Source organism: Accipiter gentilis, chromosome 34 (genome assembly GCF_929443795.1).
Source record: "Accipiter gentilis chromosome 34, bAccGen1.1, whole genome shotgun sequence".
NCBI lineage: Eukaryota > Metazoa > Chordata > Aves > Accipitriformes > Accipitridae > Astur > Astur gentilis.
This window is the reverse complement of record NC_064913.1, coordinates 656,679-675,544: the sequence shown is the minus strand read 5'-3', so window position 1 is coordinate 675,544 and position 18,866 is coordinate 656,679. Positions and strand designations below refer to the sequence as shown.

General features: G+C 41.8%; 1 protein-coding gene across 4 annotated transcripts in view; it reads right to left on the bottom strand.

The window, feature by feature from the left end:
• TBC1D30 (TBC1 domain family member 30) overlaps positions 1-18,866 on the bottom strand; it is a 60,437-nt gene that overhangs the window by 37,566 nt on the left and 4,005 nt on the right. The window contains exon 3 of one of the 4 annotated variants that reach the window (XM_049792248.1): positions 16,850-17,124. The exons of the other annotated variants lie outside the window; for them this stretch is intronic. Within the exon in view, the coding sequence (XP_049648205.1) occupies positions 16,850-16,871 (22 nt within the window). The 5' untranslated portion in view covers positions 16,872-17,124. The remainder of the gene's footprint in view (positions 1-16,849; positions 17,125-18,866) is intronic. 4 annotated transcript variants of the gene reach the window in all.

Genomic DNA, 18,866 nt, shown 5'->3' with positions numbered 1-18,866 from the left:
CAAATTATTAACTCTCCTGTGTCACCAACTCTCACCATCACACCATTAAAAAGCCAGTATTCTGCAGCATCTGGAGTTTCTAGGTCAAACTGGTTTTGAGGATAGAAGAAATAAATTTTCTGATAATTCAGCAACCCTGAGCACACAAGTGCCAGCAAACAGTGCCAATGAGCCCATTGGGTACAAAGGGTGGCCTCTTTCACTCGAGGCCCATCACTGGGAATTGACCACTCCCAGAGCTTAACAGGAGAGAATGGAAAGAATTCCTGAAAAGTAGAAACCAATTCAAGTTTTTTAAACATCATGCACCACAGATCAGAGGCACCTCAAATATTTCAGAAGAAAAAAAAAATCTACTCTGACATTACAAAACAGATCCAATGAGGAAACCTTTATCTTAACATAGGGTTCTGCACTGAAATGACAATGCAGAGATTTAACGCTGAACTATCCGTGTGGGAAACAAAAAGGGGCTTAAATAGAGTATTGCTTGATCACAAGACAGAAGTAAGTTAGTTCCCCTTATTATGCCAGTAATAGAGGACAACAAACTTGCACAACTGAGTATGCCTGATTCTATTAAAGCTATTTGTATTCACTGCAGTGCCCATAAATCCTAATTCTGGGCTGCAGCATTATTGCAGTAGATGCTGTACAAGGACAGCAAAAACCAGACTGCCTGCTTTAAAAGAAAGAAATAAGAGAAAAGAAAATGCATTAGCACACAGAGGAGCACAGGGAGACAGTGAAATGACATTGGAAAACATGGTGGACAGTAGTCTTAATATAAGACCTGCTATTGTGTTTCTGTAGGCTTCATGGCAAAGATGAGTACCAAGGGACACACATGAAGGCATAAGGTCAATGAAAGTACTGAAGGATTAGGTTTTAATCATCAACTCAAGTTCAGCATGGCTAAACATGTACAAGGAAATACCAACATGGGGAGAAATTGAGAAGGTGCTTGTTTTAAGGTAAGTGTGGGATGGAGGTAGGAGGCACGAGCTAACACCTTGAATACTGCGTAAGAAATGACAAGGATATGACAACAGAGCAGAGTAGGTTGTGAAGAGCTTTGGATATTAAAGCTATGAGAGCAAGACATTTACCAGATCTACAATGACCATAAGGGAAGCACAGGTACCTAGCACTCACGTGAACACCTATGCACAAACACTAAAACGTAGGTGTGTTAATCACAAGCTGAAACCCACTGCTACATTTAATTCTTTGTACATATATATGTTGTTTTCCAAAAGTACACCTAGCAAAAAAAAAAAAAAGTTTGCAGAAGCTTTCTCTGTCCCAAATGCTTCCAACAAGCTCTTAATCAGAGAAAAATGATAGGCAGGTATGTGGATGGATCTTCTCATGTTGTGAAATGGGGGCGTGGCGGGGGGGGGGGGGGGGGGATTATCTAACTTGGTTCAACTGTATAAATAAACTCCAAAGTTATAACTGCCATTTGAGGACCACAGTGATCTGTGTTGTCCTGATGAAGAAAATAAAAGAAATATGGGGGGCAGGGAGTCAATTGATTTTACTTATCACCTTCATGTGCCAACTCTAACAGTGAAGCAGATCATACACAGTTATATTAAGCAGATAGCTGCATCTCATGAGCAAGGTAAAAGACATGTCATCCAAGGACTGCTAAAGTAATATTATAATTTAACTGTTGTAGTAACCAGTAGCATAAAGTCTAGAGTTAACAACTGGAATAAAAGTCATAGCAATGCTTATGTGCTCAATAAAATATATAGACCTTTTAAATTAAATACAAAGTAATGAATTGAAGTCTCAGAGAGGCAAATGCCCTTTTTGTTTTGGTTAGAGAAATTAACTGGCTCTGCTGAAGCACAGAATTAAAAATATTATTTTGGTAAGGAACATACTAAGAAGAAAAAACTGTTGAAGAGGCTTACATAAAAATATTGCTGAAAAGCATAACTAAAAAAATTAAGAGCTGTTCCCTAACCAAGATGAAGTAAACGTACCTCTTGGCCAGTATTCACACCCCAGAATCCTGCTTAAAAGCCACACGGTCATTTTAAAAAACACATCACTGGGTCAGCATAAAAACTAATGCAATATATGAAAAAAAGAATTCTGACTGGTATGATTTGTAGGCATGCTTAAGGTAACATTTGCAGAAGAAAGGAGGTCATAGCAGATTGCAGGCTCCCAGCTCTAAAACTGAGGTGCTCTTCCTTTATTAGAATCTGATTATTTGCTTAACACCTAGCATAGAAATTGAATTTTACATTGTGAATCACCAGCTTCACTGGTGAAAGAAGGTGCTATTTCAGAAAGAGCAAGATTTTAATCCCCTAAACATAATTAAAGCAAACAAAACCACCCTATGTCCCCAAGACAAGATTTATCCACAGTCAGAACACTTTCAAAGATCTTAGATTAAAAAGTAATTGCCCAAGTTAGAAAAATGACTAACCACAAAACACCTTTGTTTTGGGCCAGGAAGCACTATGGGAAGGTGACCATGTTTATAAATAAAAGTTTTTATATGTTGTTTAGTACTTATTTGCAGTAATGCTAAGGACATCCATCAAAGACTAAGCTCAGGCTGTGCAAGGCTTTCATTAGACACATAGCAAAGAGTCAGTTTGTTCCTGCACTGCCCAAGGATAAAAGAGTCCTGCTTCCAGCACAGATCCTCCCTCTCCCAGTATGCATGGCCTCCACAGACAGAGCTCTGTTACACAGGCACAGAAACAAAACCCTTCATGAGGTTGGGGAGGGCAATGGCGCTCACTCCAAGAGAAGCTCATATGAGCCCCATAGAGCTCTTGGAACTACAGATCTTGATCAGTCAATACAGAATTCCTCCACCACAACTCAAGTTCTCTGATCACATATACATTGGTTCCCATTTGCAGATGCCACTAGTTCTGTCAAGAAATGGAAACTTTCCCATGAAGTTTTGCACGTACGTGAAGCTATTGTAACCCCAAGTCCTCCAAACCACATAATTCCCTTCATCTCCCATGTGGGTCATAGCTTTACAGAGCACATTCTGCAAGTGTTGGAAAAGGAAGGAGCTAATAAAGCAAACAAGCCTCAACCAACCACCTCCCCTTCCTGAAAAAAAAGTACATACATTAGTCACTTAAGCAAGTTTGACACAGAGACAGGTTTTTTGCTGAAGTTCATAAGTAAGATAAAGAGGACAAAATAGTTATCAGTAACGACAACGTTACTACTCCAAGCTTTTTTACTCAACAGTTAAACAACAAAGTTTCAGCTCATAAGCCACGCTTACAGGACAAGTTTACTGAACTGCATGTGTTTAGGATTAATCAAAGGCTCATTTAGTACTGAAGCCTTGAGCCATTAAAATTGATTTTGAACATGTACAACACCATGCAAGCATGAGTTTTGGTAACAGCAAAGCTCTGATTGTTTCTTTACTACTGCGTAGCTTGGGACAACTCACTTCACTCCTCTGAGCATGTGCTGCTTCTACCAGCCTTCAAGTAGTCTTGCCTCATTAAAATTTTGTTCTTCAGAGAGCCTTGTACCATGTGTTTGTCCAGCAACCAGCTCATTAGGTTCCCAACTTCACTGGGCCTCTCTAGGCATCGTTATAAATATTAATAATATTTAATTCCTCAGATTACTGTTTTTTTTAAAAAAAAAGATCAGCTATGTACATTGATTACCTCCCCATTCTGACTTCCTTTAGTCTCAAAGGATAATTATTTTCCCTTCAGGATCTAAGGCCCAATAGCTATTGCTGCCAATGACCATTGGATGAGATACAAAATTAGCAGTAACATATTGAAAAAAACCCCAACCACAAAACCCCAAACCCCTACATTAAACTGTTAGCTATCAGTGATGCTTAATCCAACCCCAGAACCAAAACCTGTTCATGATCTGCATTTTGGCCATATGTATTGTACGGATGGCAGGGAAAACATACTGATCAGTATCAGGTTGCTGTGATTTGAGGGAGGTAACTATCATTTATAGGGAACTAAATTTAGAATCTGTTTCACTGCTGGCAAAACATAGCAAGAGGTTTCCAATTTTTACTAAGAAAGAGATAGAAATGATAGATTTGTATCATTTCTTTTTAGAAAGTGTTCTAGTAAGATGCTGTAACATGGACTTGATTTCCTTGGCAAATTTCAAGGGTATGTGAGGAACACTCACTTACTGCTCAGCAAGTCGAATTCAGGTTATTAACAGCTTCAAGGAGAAAAGCATTTTAAAATCTGAGGTTCTCATTTAACTCTTCCTCCAGAGCTGCTCCAGCATAGAATTGTAAGCAGGACTATTGATCCAAACAGACTATAAGTTCACAGCCCACTTTTCTAGCATCTTGTTTTTAAATGTCAAGCTTATCTCACAAAGCTGCAGAAACATAGCTGCTAACACTGCCTGATGCTCCATAAATCAGTCTATTGCTAGCACTAATTATCCCAAGCAGCTGTTATCCTCCATTTGATCTTCAGTATCCAGGAAATCTTTTCTTCAAAGACTAACTCAACCAAAGAATGTTTAGCGTGTGCCACATTCAGAGATAAAATACATCTGTGTTACTTAAAGACCATGTACCTTGTTGGGCATTTTCAGTGAAGCCCCATTAACGCTCCTACAAGTTCACAATGGTTTAAAAATAAAAATAAAAAAAAAATTAAAAATGCATTTCATTAGGAAAAAGAACAACATGATGACTTGTACTGAAGTGTAATCCCCAGAAAAAGAAAAGAGGAGGTAGTACTAAGCTAGACAAGTGTGAAAGACTATGCATATGATCTAATTGCACAACTTTTTCTCTAAGGCTGTTTCCACATCCAAAAGCTTGTCAGAGAAAGATTAAAGATTGCAGTGACATGGTATTATAGTTATGCAGCTCACACAGCCACCCCTGCTGTGAGCCGATACACACAAATAAACCTTTACATCTTGATTGTACAACATTTGCCATAGATGCCATGGCTTTTCACTACCTGCGGGAGTCGAAGCAGGATCTGCTGTCGATTCAGAAGCGTCTAAAGGATTTGTGAAATACAAATGCGCCCAGGTGCACTTCTCGCATGTCAGTCCTTCACACATGGCCTTTGGCAGCACCGGCCGTACAGCCAGCTTCCTCACAAAGCCCCAGTTAATGCAATTTGCTCCTCGGTTATACCCCGCACACTGACAACATCTCGCAGTGTCCTGGGTTCAGCTGGGACAGAGTTAATTTTTACAGGAACCTGGGAGGTGGGGGCATAGCCGGGGCAGCTGACCTGAACTAGCCAAGGAGCTATTCCGTACCATGGGACATCCTGCCCAGTATATAAATGGGGAGCGGGCCGGGGGGTGGTCTCTGTTTTCGGTGGGGGAAGTGGCGGAGCGTCGGGTCCCGGGTGGTGAGCAGTTGCACTGTGCATCACTCTTTTTGTATACTGTTTTTTCATTAGTGCCGTTGTTGTTGTTGTAATCTCTTTGTGTTTGTCCCAGTAAACTGCCTTTATCTCAACGCTCGAGGTTCCAGTTTCTTTTTTTTTCCTTTTCTCTCCTCCGTCTCCTCCCCATCCCACCGGAGGGGGGCGGAGGAGTGAGCGAGCGGCTGCGTGGTCCTTTGTTACCGGCCGGGCTGAAACCACGACAGTCCTTTTTGGCGCCCAACGTGGGGCAGAAGGGTTGAGATAACGACAGATCTGGCCAGAGCGTGTTGAAACAAATTTGCCAAACGCATTTCTTAGGTAAATAGATGTTAGTCACAATGTTGTTTCATTTGTTTACATGGTGGCGTTTTGTAAACTCTTATATGCTCTATGTATTGCCTGTAGTTGCGTATCTCATCTCTGGGAGAGTGATTGGGATTATCATTTTGCTGTACTGGGCAATGTCGACTTATGAAATGATTACATCACTGGTCATGAGGTTAAGCTGGTATCTGTATGAGGCAGTGATAACATTTCCATACTTTGGGCGCCTTCTGTCGGATTTTATTGGTAATTACACCCAATCCATGGGGAAATTAGGGGGGGATACCTCCCCCCGTCCGTTCACCTCCCTTTTCTCCTTCCGACTAATTACAACAGCTTTTGAGAATTTTGAATATCCTTGGGATGCGCAAGCCAGTGTGCTGTTAGTGCTATGCCTCCTGAATATGTTTCAGGTCTCCTTTAGGGCTACAAAAAGGCTCTTTAAGAGTACCACTCAGAGATCTCCCCCAAAGCTGGATACTCATGGGTGGCACGGCATGTGGGAGCATATGGGCAAGTATCTAGAGAACTTCTCACCGCCAGTGACTTGGAAGTTCACTCCCGAACAACTACAGAACCCTCATGAAGTGACAGAATATTTGAAAGAAAAATGCTGTAGCTATTCCAAAGACATACAACTCGCCTCACTGTGCTGGGCCCTGGCCAGTATCTACCAAACACTGCTTGATACTAGGCAGCACCCTCAGGGAGAAAAGATGGAGAACAGAACAACAGGCACCGTGGCTGCCCCTACCCCGACAACAGACACCGTGGCTGCCCCTACCCCGACAACAGACACCGTGGCTGCCCCTACCCCGACAACAAGCACCGTGGCTGCCTCTACCCTGACAACAGGTACCGTGACTACCCCTACCCCGGTGACAGACACTTCAGCTAAACCAGAGAACCAGCCTGTGCCAGTATCAGTCGCCCCTGTACAGAAAAAGAAACACACAAAGAAATCAGTTCGCTTAGCGAGAGATGAAGATGAACCAGGGTCATCGCGAGAACAGGAGGTAGAGGCAGAACCTGAAATAATTACCCGATCTCTATCCATGAGTGAGTTGCGTGACATGCGAAAAGATTTTAGCCGCCACCCAGGTGAGCACATTGTTACCTGGCTGCTCCGATGCTGGGATAGCGGGGCTAGTAGTGTGGAATTAGAGGGTAAGGAAGCCAAGCAGTTGGGATCTCTGTCTAGGGAAGGGGGCATCGACAAGGCGATTGGGAGAAAAACACAAGTCCTCAGCCTCTGGAGGCGACTTCTGTTAGGTGTAAAGGAAAGATACCCCTTCAGGGATGAAGTTACATGTCACCAAGGCAAGTGGACCACCAAGGAGAGAGGTATCCAGTACCTGAGAGAATTAGCTGTGCTGGAGGTGATTTACAATGATCCAGAAAATGCGCAGTCACCCACAGATCCAGATGAAGTCCAATGCACACAACCCATGTGGCGGAAGTTTCTACGAAGTGCACCACCAACCTATGCCAACTCATTGGCAGTAATGTCCTGGAGAGAAGGCTATGGACAAACGGTGGATGAATTGGCTGCCCAACTCCAGCAATACGAAGGGAGTCTCTCTTCCTCCCTACGGGCCTGTGTCTCAGCTGTAGAGGAGTTGTCCCAAGAGTTCCACATACTGTAGAAGGGGATAAAGTCCCTGTAGTGCGCATGAGGAGTATGTTAGGAAAGACAGTCTGGGTTAGTCCTCCCTCAAGCAGAAGCAAACCCATTCAAGGGGTTGTTTTTGCTCAAGGACCTGGGTACACCTGGTGGGTGATGCAGAAGGATGGGGAGGTTCGATGTGTACCTCAGGGAGATTTGATTTTGGGAGAGAATAGCCAGTGAATTGGGCTGTATGATATTTAACTGCTAAATAACCTGCCAATGCATGTCATTGTATCTATAGTGTCTATATGCCATATCAAGGGTATTATTGTGAGAATTATCCAAATGACTACAGGATGGACTTTTGAAACTGAGCCAAGTACAACAGCGATAGAACTTGAACTGGCACCCACCAATTTCCTCAAGATCAACATCTTCAACCTGCAGACCAAGGGCATGAGTTGCACCAAATGTACTAGCCACAAGTTCCAGGGGCAGCGTACAACAACCCAACATCTCACACCATCTCTCTCTTATCCTGAAGAACTGTTACAACAGATAGAGCCCCAAAATCGATGGACACATTAGAGGGATAGCCCATAGGCTAAAGGAACACCGTGTGTGTGTGTGCAAGGTCAGAGGGTGGAGTCCATATACTTATATATAAGACAAGGAAAGTTGTAGTGGTTGATTGGGTAAAAAAAAAAAGTAAGATCTGGGCATGATGTAGATGGTATAGAATAAGGGGTGGATAATGTCCTGGGTTCAGCTGGGATAGAGTTAATTTTTACAGGAACCTGGGAGGTGGGGGCATAGCCGGGGCAGCTGACCTGAACTAGCCAAGGAGCTATTCCATACCATGGGACATCCTGCCCAGTATATAAATGGGGAGCGGGCCGGGGGGTGGTCTCTGTTTTCGGTGGGGGAAGTGGCGGAGCGTCGGGTCCCGGGTGGTGAGCAGTTGCACTGTGCATCACTCTTTTTGTCATTAGTGCCGTTGTTGTTGTTGTAATCTCTTTGTGTTTGTCCCAGTAAACTGCCTTTATCTCAACCCTCGAGGTTCCAGTTTCTTTTTTTTCCTTTTCTCTCCTCCGTCTCCTCCCCATCCCACCGGAGGGGGGCGGAGGAGTGAGCGAGCGGCTGCGTGGTCCTTTGTTACCGGCCGGGCTGAAACCACGACACGCAGCAAAGCCCATGGCTGCTGTCGCACACACCTGAGGGCTGAGCCCGTTGCTCAGCTGGGCTGCGCACCCCAATCCTCCCTTCCCGGCTAACACTCGCCCTGCCCCAGGCAGACACGCTGGGCTGGAGCAGGATGAACTCACCTCGCCTCATTTAACCACAATAATCCCAGGGTGACTAAATAAAAGCCTCGCTTTTCCGGTTTTTCAGGGAGCTATTAGACTAGCCAAACTACCACTGATCAGGTATCCACCTGATTAGCTGCAAGTGAGCAGAGGGAACAGTAGTGTTAACAGACAGTTATTTCTGATATCATGACAGACAGGGACTGTAGATGGAGAACAGGCTGTTCTGACTTTTGCTGTCAGCAAACAGCAGCATCTTCCTTCAGGAGACCACATGCCTCCTCAGTTTGAGCTGATCAAATCCCACCTTCCAAAGTTACTGCAGTACTAGAGAAATAAGGTATCACTGGTTTGAGAACCACTTTGCTCATATTAGTATATTTATTTTAGTTATATTATTTTATAGTTATATATATTATAACATATACTAATATAAATGGTATAAATATAAAAGTACTACAAGTATACTTGATAAGTAATCAAAACAAAAACCCCACACAATAATCTGTCACATTAACCCCTATTTCTAATACTCAGGAAGTATTTTATATAACAAGTACTATCCAATACATCAACTTTTCATGGCACAGCTGTTGTGAAAAGTAACTCGGTGCACTCAAAACTCTACATGCATCACAAAACTAATCCTGCAAGATCAGCTACCACTTTGCAACAGCAACAAGATTACAGTTACACAGAAGAATATGGAAAAGAAGCCAAGCAGTCAACCTCCAAGTTGTACGCGTACCCAAAATAAACACAATCTCAGGTGTAGCACCAACTCAACCACTTCACTGTTGTCACAGCTGCTAGCACACTGACAAAGAAAATTTACAACCTCCTACACCAAATGTTGCAGGACAAGAATTTGGTAGCAGTTCTGCAGTCTATACAGTCCTATACTGAACAATCTGCATTTTCTGTTGTAAACTGGGCCTAGATTCAGCAGCCCGATTGTTGCTTACAGAAGCATTTACTGAATTTACTGTTCCGTTCTGTGATAAGCAATGAAGTATTTATTCTGCAAGAGTAATTTTTTATATTGTAACCACATTCAGCTGTTACTATCCCATCAGGTTTCTCCATAATTTAAAAAAAAAAAAACAAAAAAACAAACAACAAACTGGAGACCAATTTATTTGGGAGGAAGGGAGGGGAAGAAAGCAAGCTAGTTGTAGTTCGGTAAGCAGCAGCTGATGCTCTCACCACCTCAGGTGACCATGACAGGCTGCCCCTTTCACCTTAGCAGCTGAGGCCAACCACAGAGCACGCCTACATGACACACTTCAGACGGGTCAATTTAGCCCCACTTCACCCTCACCCCAGCTGTCTGCCCCCAGGACAAGTGTTCAAAGTGGGGGGAGAAGGAAGGATGCAGGGGTATGGCTCTGAATTTCACAGGGTCCACAGCTTATACAGAAGCAGGACATCACGGCTGCTCGAGCAGGGTCTCCCAGGTCTCAGCACGATCCTTTGGCAAAGGCTTGGCGTCTCCCAACGGGAAGCTGCTGTACTTGGCAGCCGCTCACATCCATGTGAGGCGCGTGTGGGGCTCAGTTTGAGGCTCAGCAGGCAGAAGAGAACAGGCACCTGAAGGCTCTCTCTGCTCAGAGGTAAATGCCTGAGGTCAGCCGCTGGTTTTGCTCAGCTTCCACCCAGCCCTGAGCCTCTGGCATCGCCCTTTCCTGGGAAAATCCCACCCCTCCAGAGACAGCAGCTCACCGAACTGGAGAAGGAGCAGGAGCAGCGAGCACCTCCCTCAAGGAGGTGACAGTCCCTTAGAGCTCCACGCTGTCCCCAGCAGCGACCGCAACTCTGAATGCGGCTGATTTCCTATTAAAAGTAGCAGTGGAATGATACTTAAAAGAAAAAAGTGTCAGTCGGGTGTATTCTTATACCCCCTGCTGATCCCCAGCACTGCCCAGTGTCACTGGAAGCTGTAAGTGCCCAGGTCCTGAACAGGCTCCCAGGGTTTGGAACAAAAGCAATCCTACCTCTGGATCCTGCTGCGAGTTGAAGCGGCCGCCAAGACAGTTCGCTTAGTTAAATCCCAAAGAACATAGCCAAAGGAGCCCATGACAAAAGCCATTTTCAAGAACTGCAGAGGTTTTAGCCAATGATGGAATATGAGATGGTATCTGTTTGGACAGGGCAGGGAGGTATTTTCGACGGAGGTTAGACACTTCAGTAGTGAGAGTCAGGGACAAAGAAGTATGTGACATGGAAAAGTAAGGATTCATATAATCCCTAAAGGCGCAGAAGGAAAATATATGTCTTAGGAACGCATGTTGGCTCCTCAGCTCCCTAAACCAGCCTGGAATCCCAGCGTCAAGCAGCCAGGGAATGAGCTGCAGAGATGGCTGGCTGTGTGTTCCCAGGAAGATCTCAGTAACAAAGCTGGTTGGAGCCACTTTAATGGAAAGCTCTCCCATAAAATGCCAGCTTGTGGTGAGCAAAGTCCTTCACAGCAGAACGTTATCTTTGATGAAAACATTTCCAAACGCTAAAAGCATAATTTTGACTCTTTTTAGGATTAAACATTTTAACACCTTGCTTGAAAAAGGGCTCATTGCATAACATGAAATCAGAAAGGGTGAGGTCAAAATCCGAATAAAGCATTTTAGTTCAAAATGGAAGCTTTCAGAATTTTGCTTCATAAGCAGTTGACTTTTGTGAGTGGGTGTTTTATTTCATACTGGAACAAGATATTTTAGTTGCTGCATTCTTAAAGCAGAATTTCCCTCAAAGTGAGCATTCCAGATTCTGTACTGCTGTAAGCACTAACTCTGGCCATCTTTCGAATCTGGTATTCTGCAGTAGCACAGACCACAAGAACTTTTCAGTTGAGACATGGCCAAATCAGACAGCAAATCCAGCCTCTTTCTTTTTAGGAAAAAAAAGAGAAAATATTAACTCCTTTTGAACACCAGAAAAGGAAAGTTTTATTTAATCTTGGAAGTCAAGAAACTGAAATTAGCCACAAAGTGGCCTCTGAGGGATACCAAATCTGCACAATCACATTATTTCCAAAGTTTGTAAGGAAACTTTGGATTGGACAGTTTGCAAATTTAGAAATTATATTACAGCTTTCTTTTTACAGTGGAGAATATTAGTAAGAGAAGACAGCAGTCAGCCGAAATGTTTTGAATTAGCTAGCCAAGGGCTTCTATGGACTCCCACACCAGTCAGCTTTCTGGGGCTAGCACAGATCATCCTGAAGAGCTGGCTGGAGACAATGAAGTGGGGTCATCTCTCCCTGTAGGGCTTACCAATGCTACTGCTCATCAAGTGATCAAAGATGTCAAAATTTATTACCTACAAGATCCATGCTCTGTGTGCACATCCCGTCAGCAGCACCACACTTTAAGCCTGGGAACTTAAGTCGATAGTTCTCTATAATATCCCATGAGAGGCAATGGAGCAGCACAGTGCTGTACCAGAATTTTACTGACTTGCTGCTCTGTTAAACTACTTCCCCTCGCACTGCTTCTCCAAGTCTCAGCATCCTGGCTGCATCACTCAAAGACCAGTTCCAAGATCATATTCTCATCAAAAGAAAGTAACTATGGAATTCACTACCTAAAAACTCCCCAGGATTATTCAGTTAGGGATAGCTGTCAGCCTCTAACACAGAGATGGCACTTTTCATGTGGATAACTTCCAAAACTGCATAAAATACTATGATAGTACACTCCCAATGGCATTGAAAACCAAAAATCATTGCCCTTGCAAAGCATCAGCATCTTGTTCAGTGTTCCACACTGCTGGTGTTATGTTTGGTAACGCCCACTTTTATCTTCTTTCTCCCAGACTCACTAACAGATATCCAGAATACACAATCTAATTTACATTAGCAAATACTAAATATGACACACACCTACTCATTGAAACGTTTCTTCGTGATCTGGTGCACAGCAATGAATGATGCTGTTTGCAGTCCTTCTCCTCCGAGCCTAGTGTTAAAAGTAATCCTTCTCAGTCCAGGCTCCCATTGCAATGGAGTAAGCTTTCAGATTTCCCAGAATCTTGGCTGGCTGAAGCTGAACAAAATGTGATAATCAAACAGCATTTAATTTTATATTCACCACGATAGTTGGCTCTTTTGAAGGGTTCTCCAGTAATATTTTTAAGCATCACACAATTTATTAATAATGCTGGATAACAATGAACAAGCCAGTTAGGATCACACTTACAGTCATTTTCCCTTGTGCACAGCCCATACCCAAAGGACTGGCAGGTGAACTTCACCATCCAGATCAAAAGAGCTGCTGCCCAGTAGCCCAATGCAGCTTATGGACCAAGCGCACAGTGACCATCCCCACTGAGCCAAGCTCCAGCATCCCCAAAATACAGGTTCTCTCCTTTTCTAACTGTCCCATTACTTCACTCCTTGCAAACCAGCACAGGACATAGAATGGATTACAAAATCCTTGCTAACCAGTCCTCAGCCTATGTCCACATCTTGAGTCATAAGTAACACAGAAAGCCTTCACTCTATGCAGCATAACTAACAGTTCGATGAAAATAGCAATAATTAAAAATCAATAGCAATATTCTGTTTATTTACACATGTATTGCTAACAAGTAGGCAACTGGCTGTAAAGAAAATTCAGCCTACCTTTGGCAACTGTTGTCATAAAAACAATTTATGACATTTTCAAGCTCATGATTCTGTTACATTCCATTTCCTTTTACCCACCAAAAGGCTTCAAAGGACAAAAGATCAGGTGGAACTAAATTAAGAACAATTCATTAGGAAAAACAAGAAGTAGCCACAAGCAACACTTCTTAAGTATGCATTTCAAAAAGCCACAGCATCAATTTAAAGGATCAAATTCATTAGCACCCACGAAGGGTAGAGACTAGTAATGTAACCAAGCACACAAGTACAGATGAGGTAATAGGAAAGCTACTGAACTGAAACATGCAGCCAATTGAGTCATCTGAGGATGACTCACATGAAATCAGACTCCAGAAGAAGTAAACCTCCTATTTTAACCACATCAAAGGAGGAATGTACTTTCGATAGATCAATTAAATAGTTATTGCTATAAAAAGTTACCCAAGCAGATTCATCTGGCTTCAAACGTCAGAGCTACTGAGTTAAATTTAAAATGTGTTAGAGCAACACCTTGAAAATGAGACATGGTTTTCTAAACGAATGACCTGTTTCACATCCACCTAGAAATCTAAATTAGAGTTGGAGATGAACACAGCAAGTACGTGATAGTCCCTCTTTTAATAGCAAATGCAGCACCAGAAATTGCACATACATTAATATTTTTAATACAGAACATCCTCCTCTTTAATATATATTTCAGACAATAAAGTGAGGAACATGAAAAGCAAATACAAGCTTCAAATCTGGCCCCTAATTTATAACAATGGAGATTCACAGGGAGGGGGGCGGGGTGTGCGTGTGCAAAATTGCCACAGTAGCAGCATTCACTGAGTAACTCCGTTCTTCATAAAGAAAGAAAAAAAAATTAAACCAGAGCAATTGAGGTGTTCCAGGTTAAAGCATATTGATACAACTGCAAGAGTACCTCAAACTGCTGGGAAGCAAGTGGGAAAAGACAGATAAGCCACATGCATAATTTGACCTGCATGAATTATTACACATGTACACAAGTGTTTGCCCCATGTTACAAGACATCTGATCCAGAGTGACAATCACAGAATCACACCATAGAATCACAGAATACTAGGCTGGAAGGGACCTCAAGGATCACCTGGTCCAACCTTTCTTGGCAAAAAGCACTGTCTAGACAAGATGGCCCAGCACCCTGTTCAGCCAAATCTTAAAAGTGTCCAGTGTTGGGGAATCCACCACTTCCCTGGGGAGATTATTCCAATGGCTGATTGTTCTCATTGTGAAAAATTTTCCTCTCCTCCAAGAACGTTTCAAAGTTCAAGTTCAATCAAATCAATATTAGCTGTGTTAGCAGTCCACAGTGTATTGTACTAAAGTTGTTCTTACACCTTTAATCAAACTTTCATCCTATGAACTAAAATTTGTGAATATCTGCCTTGGTTTTATAACAAATGTTGAGGGAAGAGGAGGGATGGAGAAACCAGGTGAGCAGATAGTTAGTGCATGCAGGAATAAGACAAGGAAGAACATACGAAAGAGACCAAGGAACAATGTGAAGAAAACTCCAAGATGGGAACAGACTGACTGAGAGCCAGTGGTAGACACTGCAGGGTAGGCAAGATGCAGGGAGGGGAAAAATGGAACAGGGCTGAGAAGTCCAATATTTAAAGACTGGGATCAAGTAAGAAAAGCTAATAAAGACTTAGGAAGGGGAAAAAAAGTGGAAGATGGGACAGGACACAAAGATGCTGCAGGACTGAAGCTAAAGAGAAACGTTGGAGGGACTGAGCGAGGAAAGAGAAAACAGAAGTTTAATCTAGATGTGTGAGTACTTTTGCGTATCTAAGTCGCACTTTTCCAGAGACACCTGATGATGGTGATCTTGCGCAGTCCTCTCCTAACCAACTCATACAACTACAACATCAGGCAAGGCTTCCCCAGCTTCCTCCGAGTTCCACACCCTGTGAGGAGAGTTGATGTTACACAGACAGTAGCACGTTCTCACAAGTTGAGGAGACTTCATAGCCTGGTCTTCTACCAGTAAACTCTGTCCATCCCCTGGGAACACACAGGGTACCAATTTGTGCCCAGACGATGCCAGTTTGTGCTGGCTTTCTATCCAGTTAAGATGCACTCAAAGAGATCACAAGTATTGCTAATAAGTGTATACATAAACCTCTGAATTTCTGTAGCTGGACTCCAAAACATTCAGCCCACTCAATCAGGAGCTTCTGAGTAAACTTCACAACCACGTGGGAATTGATGATCTCAGTTATAATTAAGCAGCCTTTTGTCACCATTTTTCAACTAATTCACATATGGAACCTAATACTTCCTTTGTGAACAACACTTATTTGACAGCATGACTTTAAACGTTTTAATCCAATTATTGCCTGACCACATTTGTAAAGCACTTCCCTTCACATTTAAGAGAAGGATATGAAAGCCACCAACCTATGAAAACCAGAGATACACCTCTATCTCTGCACAAAATAAAATATTCTGTCTCCCTCTACTGGCTCTGCATTAAATCAAACCAGGAGGAGAAAAATTAAAAATAGAAAGATAATGTTTACTGTTATCTTAGAGTTTTCTATACAGGAGTCAATGCTGAAATAGCAGAAGAATAATACTTATCTTTAATCATAGTTTCTAAACACGTAATACAACAGAGAATACTAAGAGTCTTTCTGAACACAGCACAAGACCCATTTAAAGTTATTATTGGTAAACAGCACCATAGCTACATAGCACCAAATTAACGATCTCTTTGTGAAATTTTCTACTGAAATTATTTCTCCATTAAAAATAGAAGAGAATATTAATGAACTTTCTGTTACTACAACTTGAGCTTATTTTATGTTGAATCAGATGTAAGCATTCCTGCTTGCTTCCAGCCAGACTGAGTTACAATTGAGCTGGATGATTTTGCTTATAAGTAATTTTTATATAATACATGCATTTATTTTTTTTTTAAATTAAAATGACAGGCAATCAAAGTTTGTGATTCAAGGAACTTCTGGTTTGCAATTTGATCAGTCAAAATATATTTAGTAATATAAACAAGCTGTCACTATATAAAATTGAGGAAGAGATAAAAGAATGAGATGTCTTTGCGTATTCATTAGATGATAGCTGCAAAACCTCGATTTATTTTTTTACTGAATTCTGCTTTTCTCAAATGATATAATTAAGTGCATAAAGCACTCTGCTTTCTAAGACGGATTTGAAACAGCTTACAATGCTACAGAACAAACTTACATCTTGTTACTCCAAATAAGTAAAAAAATCACAAGAGTAAGAGACACATGTGCCTAGAAGCCATGTTTGTCATCAGGCTATCACTGTGATTTCTCTCTTGCTGCTTCTCTTCACTGGAGTACTTTATTTAAAATTTGGGTAGAAGTGTTATTAAAATGAAACAGGTCAGTCATCTATCTTACAAACTAGAAGTACAGCACAGCGTACTGCTTTTAGCAGGCATCCACCAAAACAATTTATCCTTCCCCAACAGAGCCGTAGCCATTCATGGTTCTGACCAAAATGCATTTCACTCTGCAGTGAATTTTGTTTTCTACAGTAATACCTATTTGTATGCAAGACATACACCACCTACCAGGGATAAGGGTCAACAGCATAATGAGGAACACAGCAAGTTATGAAGTTGTCTCTAGTGACTGTTTGTTCCTCCACGTTTACTGTATCCACTCAGAATTCAAATACCACAGGCACTGTGTTTGGTGTGGCTGGTCCTGCAGCACAAGCAAGCCAGGCACGGGCTTCCAAAGCTGCCAGAGGGCCATGCCTCCTCTTCTGCGCATCAGGCAGAGACCGAGAGCCAGCACAGGTCAAAGACCGATCAGTGGACGGCTCCCTGTGTGGTCTGCAAAACTTGCAGACGCTGAACTTTCAGATACTGAACATACACAGTTTTAAGCATACAGTTTTTTAAGCATTACCTGTTTCTGCTCTGTAGAAGCAGACTAGAGCATGATAGATGTTTTGTCAGAAAATAAGGGAGCAAGTTTATCAGCTCTGTAATTTCCTAACTAGCTGAAGTTACCACTAGGAGTGAATTTGTCAGGCAGTATTCAAAAAGGCTCTGACAAAGCCAGAATTAAGCATCAAGACAGATTTTCCATCTTTTCCTGAAAGAGTATTTGTTTGCAGTTGGCCTGTACAGATTGCTTAAAGGTAGAATTTAAACATCTGAATGTGAACTTAAGGTTAATTTAAAACTAGAGATCTACCTCTAGAGATTTCACTATATGTGGGGGAAAAAAATTCCGAGTGCAACAATAGTATAAGCATACCATGAAACTCTAAATAAATCAGTTGAAGAATCACTTACATTTTGAAATGTTAGAATTAATGATAACACAATTTCAATAAACTTTAGTTTGCCACTAAAAAAACATACCTTAAAAGGAAAAATACTTTAACAACTTTGCCATACTTGATAAAGATTTTAGTACTACAGGATATCATAATGTTAATGCTGTACGTGGAAGCACATTATAAAGCTTTATGGCACAGAACATTATATTGCAAGTATATACTTTCATCAGAAAAACACGGAACAACGAGAACTTCTACAAATTAATAACGAGGTTTTGAATATTTAAAAATGGGAGGGTAGTCTACAGAAAATCTAGTTTCCAAGGGATTTAATGAGCAGAAAAACTCTCTTACATTTTGGGGTGGAGGTATGCCTTTTTTAACGTTCCATCACATTAACTGTGATAATAGCTTTCTCCACTGTTAGCATAACAATTTTGTTGAGACTCAAGGACTTCACATACTCAGGAGCTGCACTTCTCAAGCTACTCTAAGCAACGACCTTCTCCTGTGCACCCACTTTTACCACCCTCTGCAGAAACTGGGAACAGGGAACTGTTACAGGAAAGAAAAAAGGAATTATCTTACTGGATCACCTCTCCAATTTTATTCATTATATCCCACACAGGGGTTCCCACTGCTACACAGGAAATAGTACAAAGGCAAGAATAAATGGTTGGAGGGAAGACGACCAGTTGTGCCTGCCTTTGGACAGCTGTTGATCAAATAGAGCCTCAAAGGCACGATTACCAGGAAATTTAAAGTTGTACATCCTACAGCAAAAACTTAGTGCTGCATTCTCTGTATAGTGCTAGTACATTTATACTGAGCAATGAAAACACAGTCTCGATCTACTCCAAAGCAACTGAAGTGATCAGGAGTCATTCAACAAATCCCAGTGGCTTTGGATTAGATCTTAAAGCAAGAAATAACTAAGCTTTTGGTGCCCTGGAGTATTTACATCTGGTATGCCATATTAATAATAAAAATATCTCACTTAGAAACGTAACATACAAACCTACACATAGTCTTCAAACACCTGCATGTACATGCATGGATATTAGGCAATCAACTGCATGACTTTAAAACTTCAGCTATCTCAGTTGTTACTAGCACATTTTAAACATAATGCCCCATTAATCTAAGTGTAACACTGTACCTGATATTTGTAAAAACACATTCATATTTAGGATGAAATCCCATATCCCTTTCAGTCAATAGGTTTTTACCTAATGAATAAGGTCAGGATGCTCAGACCTTCAGAATTTATAGTCAAATCCTCCAAATACTTAAAC